The sequence below is a fragment of the Manacus vitellinus genome, unplaced genomic scaffold (genome assembly GCF_001715985.3).
Source record: "Manacus vitellinus isolate BGI_N305 unplaced genomic scaffold, ASM171598v3 scaffold_2_pilon, whole genome shotgun sequence".
NCBI lineage: Eukaryota > Metazoa > Chordata > Aves > Passeriformes > Pipridae > Manacus > Manacus vitellinus.
In genome coordinates, this window is record NW_021940208.1 from 10,078,780 (window position 1) to 10,089,625 (window position 10,846).

A 10,846-nucleotide genomic window follows, 5' to 3' on the forward strand; every position below is an offset into this window, starting at 1 on the left:
TCAAGGGAAGATGAGACTGTACTGATTCAGGCTGTTCCTGATCCTGATGTCCAATCACAAATTACAAGAACATTGCGTTTGATCTTCTGCAAATCTCATTTTGTAAAGAATAACTTGATTATTTATTGGGGAACTATTGATTTCAGAGTAATGGTTGAACTCTGAGCAAATTATTTGTCAGTAGTAGTATGTAATCAGGAACACTACTGTGACATTATCCTGTAGTTGGAAATAAAAGATATTTAACATCAGAGACTACATTTTATCTTCAGATTTTTTGCACAAACGGCAGTTAATGGAATGGACAAATGCTTTTGCCAATGTACTGTATTCTGTAATTCATGCCTGAACTGTGTAGGTTGGTGTTTAATGCAGACTGGTTTTTTGGCACAACCTTACTTTGCTCCTAGATACCTCTGCTTTGAGTGCAATACTTCATCTAGACAAAGCCCACAGTAGAACCACAGATCCCTTTCAGCCTCACATGGCCTTTAGGGCAGGGTCATGTCCCTTAATGTGGGACAGTGATTCTGAAAAGAACTTAAAACTCTTGGTAGATAACTAGTTCCACATGATCTCTAGTGTGAAGCAATAAGTAAAATGTTTGATGCAACCCTTATTCTGGCTTCCCTATAGCAAGATTTGCAATGTTAGCAAAACTGGGTAAATTTAGGTTGATTCTTCCTTTGTTATTCAGCAAGACAGTGAGACACCATTTGCCATCATATTTAGTAGCTGTTAGGCTACATAAATATATCTAAACTTTCTAGACTCCATTTGTGAATTTGGGTCTCCAGCACTAGTGAATATCCTGTTAGTGAATTTGACAACTGAATTGTTTGCTAGGTAAAAACCTACATCCTTCTTCATTTAAAATCTCCCACAACATTTAACTGGGAGTATGTTGCTTTTTGAGATACAAGAAATAATGAATATCTCACGACACTCAGTACAGCAGCTCTGTTAGATGACTTCATGTGGCCAAATTGAACTCCTCTAGTGTCTTCTGTTTTCCTGATGTGGGTGGACTTCCATATTTTCCTATATACCAGGGCAGCATGCTGCTTTTCTCTATGATTCTTGTTTCATTGTCTGCGAACCTTTTTTTTCGGGCTGACAAAAAACACTAACAATTTTCACCCCCAAATAATTTTCTGCAGCCTTTTCCAATAAACAGTAATTATCTATAGTTCTCTGGCTTGTGGTGGTTCCTGCTGTAGCAATAATCAAAACAGATAATATTTTCTCTAGTCCTTTGCTAATATTTTTACTCTTATAGATAAATCCAAAATAATTCCATTGACATCAATGGAGCTACTTCAGATAGGCATCGCTGAAACTGAAAATATCATAATGATACCACGAAGAGTATCCTGTTTGAGGAAGGTTTTGTTGAAGATATAATTTCATAAAATTATATTTTATGAATATATAAAGAAGATAAGAGAAAATGCATCTTCAAATTGGATTAAATTTGCTATTAACGCTATGAAGGAGAAGTCAAGAGAACATTACTCTGTCAGGCCATAATTGTAATTTTACAGCTCATCAAGTCTTTCCCATGGCATATCTGTAAGCTTTTTACGTGTGTCAGCTTTCATATACATTGTAAAGGCTTGAATTGTAGCTGGTATAATTATTCTCCTGAGGTCTTATTCCCTTGTTAATACCAGGTGTCGCAGGTATTGACATTGCCCTATCAGAATATCACTTCGTGTTGGTGAATTAGGCTCAGGATATCTAAATGATGGGGTAAGTCCCCATAATAGCTTCTATAGGGTAGTAACTGCGACGTTTTTAAAACAGAAATAAAGCTTATCCTTTACATGTGCATGGTATCTATAGTAGTACTGGCTGTATGCTTGTAGACGAGGAAAATGCACTTTACAACAGGGTGTAACATCAGTGCAGTTTGCCGAGCTGTACCACTAGGTGGAGGCAGATACTGCATAATTCACACCTAGTGAGCGGGGTTAAGTGTGCCATTGGCAGCCGTTTTCTCCAAAGGAGAGGTCCTGTATGGGAATGGAAGAGCGACAGGAGCTCGACAAGAAATAAGATGCTGCTGACAGCTCATCAGTGTACCTTTGCCCTCTCTGAAGACAATAATCTTGGCTCTTACTTTAGTTCACATGCCGTGGATGTGCTAGCTTGGCACTGCTACCTGTCTGATGTACATCCTTCAAGACACAAGCCTCACTGCCACCTGTGCTGGCCAGTTATTATTATATTATTATTGTTGTTGTTGTTTGTTGCTATTTTCCCTTCCTTTTCTGTCCTAGTAAACTGTCTTTTTCTCCACCCACAAAGTTTACCTTTTTTCCCATTTCTCTCCCCCATCCCACTGAAGAGGTTGGAGTGAGTGAGCAGCTGTGTGATGTTTAATTACCTGCTGGGTTAAACAGTGTCAGTCCTTTTTGGCACTAAACATGAGGTATGAAGGTTTGAGATAAGAACAGATGTGATCAGAGCATGTTGAAACAAATTTGTTGTAAGTACTCATTGTATTAGTTTAATAGTCAGTGATCACAATGTTGATTTATTTGCTCTCAGAGTTGCTGTGTGTGTTCTCCAAGCCGCATTGTGTAAGCCGTACATGTTCCCTGCTGTGCCGTTTATCACCCCTGAGGAACAGGTTAACATTATTGTTTTGCTATACTGTGTAACACTGGCGTATGAGACGGTAAAGTTTCTGGTTGTAAGACTGAGCAGGTGTTTGTGCTCATCATCTCCGTGCATTGGGAGCCATCTGTCGGAAACTATTAATAATTACACATTTTACCTCGATAATTTTGATGAGTTTTAATATCCTCAAGATGTTCAAACCAGCATGATCCTATTGCTATGTCTCCTGAATGTGTTTCAGGTCCTGTTTAGGGTTATTGTCCTGATTTCAGCTGTGATAGATTTTTTCATTCTAGTAGCTGATACATATGCTGTGTTTTGGCTTTAGCATGAGAATAATGTTGATAACACACTAATGTTTTATTTATTGCTGAGGAACATTTAAACTAAGTCAAGGACTTTACAGCTTCTCACTCCACCCCACCGGTCAGTAGGATGGGGGTGGAAAAGAATCTCTGAGGATGCACAGCTGGAACAGCCGATCCCTGAGAGCTGACCAAAGGGATATTCTATACCATGTCATCATGCTCAGCATATAAACTGGGAGGAAAGCTGGGGACTGCATTGACATCAGTCTGTGGGTCATGAGCAATTGCATTGTGCCTCCCTTGTTTTGTATATTGTAATTATTATTATTTTCCCTTCTTTTTCTCTGCTATTGAAGTGTCTTTATCTCAAGCTGCAGAATTTGTTTTTTTTCTGATTTCTCTCCTGCATCCTACTGAGGGGGGCAGAGATTGGGGGAGTAAGCGAGAAGCTGTGTGTGTTTACTCTTGGGCACTTGGTGTGACACTGGGGGATGGTCCTGTGCAGGGATAGGAGTTGAACTCTATGATCCTTATGGGTCCCTTCCAACTTGGCATATTCTGTGATATTCTGTGATATTCTGTGAACACAGGTTTATGCCTGTCTCTACTCATTTTTGTTTTCTGGAAATGTGGTGTTAATCTTTCACAGGAGAGAAGGAGAATTCCTGTTTGTTGTTTTGGTTTTTGTTTTTTTTTCTCCCTTTTAATTTCAAAATACCTAAGAGATGTTGGAATATCACAGAGGACAATGGGATTCCCAGTACACTACTTCTCAAACCTGCTCCTCTGGCAAGCCAGGGAGGACATGAAGCTGAAAAGCTTTTCCCTTTGGGAAAGCATCCCAGGCCATACCAAAGGAATCACTGTGGAGACCTCCTTTATGTTAAGCCATATGGCAAGCACACTGTGATTCTGAGGAGGCAGCAGTATGTACTATGAAGTGCCAGGACATGCATGGGAACTGAAAGCAAGCCAGGAAGAGGGTTTGTTCTTACATCAGTAAATGCGCACAGGCTCTTTAGGTACCTGTAAATCTATTAGGAAAGATATTTGTCTGACTGTCTATCATGCATGCAGGAGTTATTTAATCCCCCAGTGAAACGCCAGAAGAAAAATGAAAACATTTGAAAACAGAGTATACATGCTTGGGGTTTTTTTTAAACTTCTTTTTATTGTTAGGTGAAATTGCGTAAGGTACAAATAAGTCAAAATAAAAATTCAGGGAGACAAAGTGCAACCCAGGAGTTTACTGCCTTAATTAGCCAGAAGTTTTAAATTGTTTTGAAAGACCAAAACAGTGAGATGTGAATTCCTTGGCCTTTGCTAAGCATTTTCTTCAAGAGTTTGATGACTTTTTCCCTGTGGAAAAGAAGGACAAAATATTGAGACTGTACTTGAAATTGACAATTCAGACAATGATGTTTTATTCTTGGTGTTCCTCTAGCATGCCCTGAGGAAGGTAGTGCCTAAAGAAAAGCAAAGCTGGCAAAGTTTGCCTTGTGGGGTCCATTCTAGTAATATTCCCCCTACTGCTGTGAAGTTTCTGCCTTCACCTAACTTGTTAAGTGGCACAGTATCTCTCATTTCCTGCCAGTAGCCCCACTCACTGAAATAACTAATTTGTAGAACAATGTCCACAGGATTTGCTTGGCAATATGTAGGTGTGCAGAAAGACAGTGTGCCCCACCACTGCACTGCTGCTCTGTCACCCCTTGGTTGCGTGGGAACACATTACAGAGGACACACAGTGGATGGAGTATGCAGGAATGTGTTTTTCTCAAGTTTGTTCCCCTTCTTTCTTTTTAGTAGTATGATGAGGCCCTTACAGTCAGGGAGAGTAGTTAAAACTGTACCCCAGTAGGTTTTATACTGAAAATCAAATCTCACAATGAATTTACCATATAACTTCTGAATTCCTCGCCTGTCGTCTGCTGGAAGTCTGAAGGTTGTTGGGTTCTGATATGAGTAGATAGGGTACATCAGAGCTCCACGGACATTTGAATGAGCAAGTCCCAAAGAATGGCCAAACTCATGAGCAGCAACAAGGAACAAATTAACCTCTTCAGCAGAGAAACAGAGAAAAGTATGTTAAAGGTATGGCATTTCTTTTTAGAATACTATGAATTGAAATAGCAGGAGAATTTGTATCTTTCATTCATCTTGGAATGAAACCCCAGGGTTTTGATCCATTATTGCTGAACTTTCTTATGTAACTGTAATATTTTATAGAAACATTACTGATCCTTTGCATACGCATCTAGAGACTGACTCCCTTTCCAACTGTGCTTATAGTCAGCCTTAATCCTACAAGCAGGTCAATTTACTTTTTCATGATTTATGTAGAAAACAGAGGCTCATAGTCCTTGTTTAACCTGTGAAAAGTGCTTTAAAATATGGACAGAGCAGGCATTATGTAGCTGCTAATCATAATGAAGCACAACTACTTGGAAAGGTAGTTGAAAAGAACACAAATGTCATTGAAGCTGTGCATAAGTGTAAAGAGTTATGGAAAACATTTCCTGTGTCTATGTTCTTCCAACATGTGCAATATTTGTCTTTCCCCTTCATGCACACATGTGGGCTTTACCTTGATTGATCTCTGACCATTTTTCGTCCTCATCAAAATGAACATCTCCACCAATCCCTTCTCCAGGTGCAAATGCATGGGCTAGTGTGTTACCTCTTCCATCAAAAGGATGTCCATCACCATGCTCTGCATTTGAAAACAAATAAATGTCATCATATGACATCAGGTATTATATTTAAATTCATCAAATTGAAGCATGTTGCTTGGTTTTGCTAGTTTTGTTGGTTACCCATCCTTAAAAAAAATCCTACAATGGCAGCAAGGTTGTGAAAATGAGAAGCAAGGTTTAGGAAACGCTCTCCAAATTGATGACTTAAGTTCAAAACTTGTATTTGATGGTTCAGACTGCTTTATGTTTCAGAAAGGGCTGAATTTTTTTTTTTTCTGAGCCTTTGTCAGAAGTGTGGTTCTGAGGCAGGAATCAGGGATTATTTCAGAATAAATATTTAATGCTTGACAGCACTGCAAAGACCTGAACATTTTCAATGTTGAAAAATGCTGGGCAACATTAGTCGTAGACATTCTCACTTGCACTGATTTTAGTGTCAGACAGTGATGTGGAATAGATAACTATGTTCCTAAGTTCATTTATCCCCAGCCTTGGGGTATGGTCTATTATCCACTTCTATCATAATGCGGGTGGAATATTACTGTTTCCTTCCTTGAATGCAAGAGCTGTACAAGAGTTGTACCAAGTCTGAAAATTTCCTCCTACCTCACAGTAGTCTCTAACTCTATTGAGGAGTATTTGGGGACTCAAATGCCATTCTGTCCCCTTTCCCCAGGACCATGTGGAGGGACCTTGGGGCAGGGCTAACACAGGCAGAAGAAACCTAATCCTAGTGTGTGACAATGGAATAAAACCCATTCCAGTTTGCAGGATCGCTTCCCACTTTGACTGTCACATTAAGTCACCTCTTTATGGCAACATAATATCCTTCCCATCAATGACATAGGAGCTTTGGACATTTTAGTGTTTATATGCAATCATCTGCTTGCCAGCCAAGGTGTCTGATCTTCATTTATAGTCAATGGAACTCTAGCAAATATTGTCAATGGATCTAGAGAACAAGTCAGATAACCTTAAAGTAGACATTTATTTTGTCTAAGCTGAGTCAGTTTAGGTTCCAGGCACAAGTTAAAGGTATGGCTAGCCTCATATAATATTCCAGATCACAAGCGAACTTCTGAAATGACTTTACTGGTCATCCCCATTTACCATGCTTTGTCTTGCACCTTGGTGCAACCTTGGAGTGTAAAGCAACCAGAAGATACTCTCTTTGGCCAAACCTAATACACCTCATCTGATGAAGGCTGTTTAATCCAGGGAACTATACTAGATCTAGACCAAAGTAAACCTTCCCTAACCTGCTGGAATCCAGCCTGTGGAGGCTGGATCTTTGGAACATGCTGGTTTGCTCTACAGAGCTCTTCCTGTTAGTTTGCGCTATTTATCAAGGAAAACAGAGCCTTGAACATCTAAATTTAAATACCTCTTTCTGGAGCTGAATTCTCCCTTTCATAGCCGTGGCTCTGAAAGAATTTTCTAATGATTTCATATGAGTAAAACTGAATCATGGCATACAAATTTGGTGACATGATAAATAGAAGATAAAATTTATGAAGACTTCAATATAATTACAAACTCTTTGTTCTTTCTTAAAACTATGGCTATAAAAATACATGCTTTGAGTCAAATATGGACCATTGTATTTTAAAAATGACGGGTATTCTCACCACGACGTGCAAATCCAATCTCAATGTCTGCACGGCCACTCTGTACTCTTTGGAAGTTCAGTGGAGTCACATCACTCCATACCATTAAAGCCTTTCTAATTGCATCATCCACTTTCCTTCTGGGTAGGTCAGGAGTATAATTGACAATCCTGGCAGCAAAAGGAAACAGATTAATGTCATTTAGGGTGTGAAGGAAACCCACATAGTTAAATACAAACAACCCTTTTCATCGTAAAACTGAAACATCACTAACTTGTAAGTCAAATGTGTTTTTTTCCATCTTGGAGTTCCAGGAAATGTTTGGTATTCTGCTATATCGGGCATTCCACATCTGGGCAGATTCATTGTTTCTTCTGTTTCTGTATTTAATGTTCCAGTTACAGTCAGGTGGAAAAACCTCTGCATTTCTTTAATTCTGTCTTCTATGGTTAAGCTTTTTGTTTTTGGATAAAGTGGAAAGAATTTATCAAGATATACCTGGAAGAAGAGAAGGAAAATAAAAATTATTACATATAACTGCGAAGTTTTGATAATTGCATTTTATATTTGGTTGAATTGTTTCATCATCCTACAGTCATGTATTTTTCCTTCCCATTTCAGTTCACCAAATTCTGTTCTCTCTGTAGTATAAATCAACATATATAAAAAGAATTGCAATAGCAATGAAGCATTGTAAGCAAGAAATCCTTTAAAGTAAACACAGTTTACTGAGCATTCAAATCTACAGCCTTCCAACACAGTCTACATAAAGTTTTTGAGATGTTTTAAAAATTACCTGCTCCCTTTTATTTACCAATTGCAACTTGGTCTGTTTTGTAAGTTGGACTTAGGATGTCTAAACTAGTCAGCAAGTTTAAATTGCTCTTTTTCATCTCTGCAAAAACTGTTGTGGTAATGTAAAATAAGGACAACATAAACAGATAGGAAAGGAATGTAGACGCTGAATCAAAAATCAGATTATTCATCATGCAGTTATATTTTTCCCCTGATAACATACCTTTACTTTCTCAAGGTCTACGTTGCTCCATGGTTCGAGTTTCATGTGTACTGGAAAAGCAAGACTCTCAGGTAGGAGGATGGCAGCACAAAGTAGGAGGTACTGCATGGTGCCCAGCTTGGTAAGGAGCCTTGCTGCAGCAGAAAGGGTCTGACTTCTGTCTCCCAAGACCACAGCTAAAAATGTTTATATAGATCCTGATAGGTCCAAGCAGCAGTTACATATGTGACTCACTTTTTGGTGGTGTTGATGTAATGTCATCACTGTTCTAAGAAGTAAATGAAAGCACATCAAACAAATCTTTCCTGCAACTTCCCCATCGATGTCACGTCACAGGTAGCAGCCAGCTTTGTCTCTCTCTTTTCATATTATTCCAGTAGTGAAACCACAAAGTCACGGGGAAGTTCTCTTTCTGTAACTTTATCAGTACAGTTACTGTGTAATCACTTCTTACCGAGCTTCTCCCATGTTCCTTATACGAAAAGGTATTTTGTAACAGCCCTTTGGCTGCCTGCCTGTATCAATTGGTGTAGAGGCACACCGTATGTATGCAAGCGCTGTCTCAGTGAAACTGCTGCCATTACTCCTGCCATTTCCTTAGTACCATGCACAACACTGCCCAGTTTAGTAAACTTTAAGAGGTTTCTGCAGTTTTCACAGAAATCAGAATAGAGCTCTTTAAATGTGCCCTCTAGAAATAGGAGGGCATGAGACACCTTTGTCCCCTTCCTACCAAAGATGGCCTTTCAGAAGAGTCTCTTTACATTGGAGAACTAGATATAAAACATAGCTTACAAGAATGGGTGAAAATTATCAGGGTAAAGAGAGGAGCTTACCCTAGCAAAGGTGGAGCTATCTTCTATCACCAACTGGACCAGTGCAATCTGACAGAGGTCCATGAAGCACTGCAGAGAAAACCAAAGGGGATCAGGGAAGCCACAACCTCTCTGGCCCCTTTACCAGCAATGGTCTCATCTTCACTCCATTAAACTCCACTGGAGAGTTTTTGAGGCCTGGAAACACCAGTTCACAGGCTGGTTTGTGATTTTTATTTTAAGGTATGCAGTTCTGTGATCATATTAACTCTAATCTGAAAAGGAGAACCACATAAATAGGAAAAGATCATTACTATTTATCACACTAGGACAGGTCATATGGGCATAGATGAACACGTATAGAAGAGTTTGTGAGTTACTATCTTATGATGTTCAATGTACTTCTGGCTGATGTGATGAGAAAGAATTTAACTTCAGAGAGAGATGATCTATACCAAAACACTGCTGAACTATGCAAGAGAGGAATGCAGTACACAGCTATGTCTGAAATAGTTGATAAAGGAATGATGCTGCCACCTGATATTGAAAACAGCCCAGATATCCACATATTATAATTTCTGTACATTTTGGTAGGCTTACAGGAAAAATATCCATGTCCAAATTTTAAAGCTTGATAAAAAAAACACCCTGTTTTATTACTGGGACCAGGTTCATCTTTTTCTTTTTCAACATCAGACTTAATGCCAGACTGTGGTAGTAAAGTTGGATCCGGACCAGGGTCTGGGTGGAAGTAGAGGAGGATGTGTTTAAACCACTTTGAACTCCATGACTCCAGTGTCTGGTACTGATTATTTCCTCATAGACACAAGAGGAAGACTTCAGAGCTCCATTACAGTTGATGAACTGTTGAGCAAGTCCCATTTATCTTTAATTGGGCCATGGGTAAAATTGAAAAGGAGAGTTTAAACACAAGAGCTTGATGAAAAATGACATGTACCAGGTTCCATTTCATTTTCTGCTGGAAGCTTGTCAACTCTGATCTTTTTTTTTTTTTTTCCCCAAAAAGAGAGAAGATTTTGATGAACATTGGGATTGAACTGAAATAAAAAACTTTCAGTGAAAAGAAGTTTCAGTTCTTTGGGCTCAAAATCAGCAGGAATCAATCCAATTCTAAAAAGATCAATATAAAAAAGGAACAGATGCTGATTTTAGATTTAGCAGAGTGAATTTTACAGACTTTATTGCTTTGTATTGATCTTGAATGACAAAATTATTGTGGGTCAGGAAAGATAATTTTCTGCCCAAACAGCATAGTCATATGATTTGTATTCAGCAGAGAGCCTGTACATCTGTGGGAGAACATGGCCAGTGTAGAGAAAATTTGAGGAGGTCAGAAGAAACACTGTTAAAGACACTTAAGAGAAGTTGCTGTAGCTACACGGCGATGATAAAAGTGTTCCACGGTCTAAAATTCTATTAAGAAGACTCACAATATTGCCACTGGAAAGTTTACACTGTGACATTTTCTGAATAGAGTAACCCTACTTCGAACAAGGATGCTTCATGAAACTATGTCCTATGTGAAATTCATTGATGGGCACCAGGGCTTTTGAGCTCTAGAGAAAAATACATATATAAAAAGTAAGACCAGAGCCTCCTCTGGACATGAGTGGGATGAAAAAGTGCAGTAGATCTAAATGATTCAGTGGTGAATGATTGCTGTATCTTGGTAATTTGGCTTGGATAGACAGCTCAGCTGGATTCTGCCCAGTCTGGATGCAGCCAACAGAGTTAACAAAAGTCAAGAGCTGCTCAA

The 10,846-nt window shown here is 39.0% G+C and overlaps 1 protein-coding gene across 1 annotated transcript; it reads right to left on the minus strand.

Moving 5' to 3' along the window:
* Positions 1 to 4,158: 4,158 nt before the first annotated feature.
* Positions 4,159 to 8,625, minus strand: MMP7 (matrix metallopeptidase 7). The gene is made up of 6 exons (XM_018071043.1): positions 8,255 to 8,625; positions 7,511 to 7,734; positions 7,258 to 7,406; positions 5,521 to 5,646; positions 4,832 to 4,993; positions 4,159 to 4,292 (listed from the first exon to the last, which is right to left on the minus strand). Exons 1-6 carry the CDS (start codon positions 8,360 to 8,362, stop codon positions 4,270 to 4,272), a joined length of 792 nt encoding a protein of 263 aa, XP_017926532.1. The 5' UTR covers positions 8,363 to 8,625; the 3' UTR covers positions 4,159 to 4,269.
* Between the last annotated feature and the right edge of the window lie 2,221 nt (positions 8,626 to 10,846).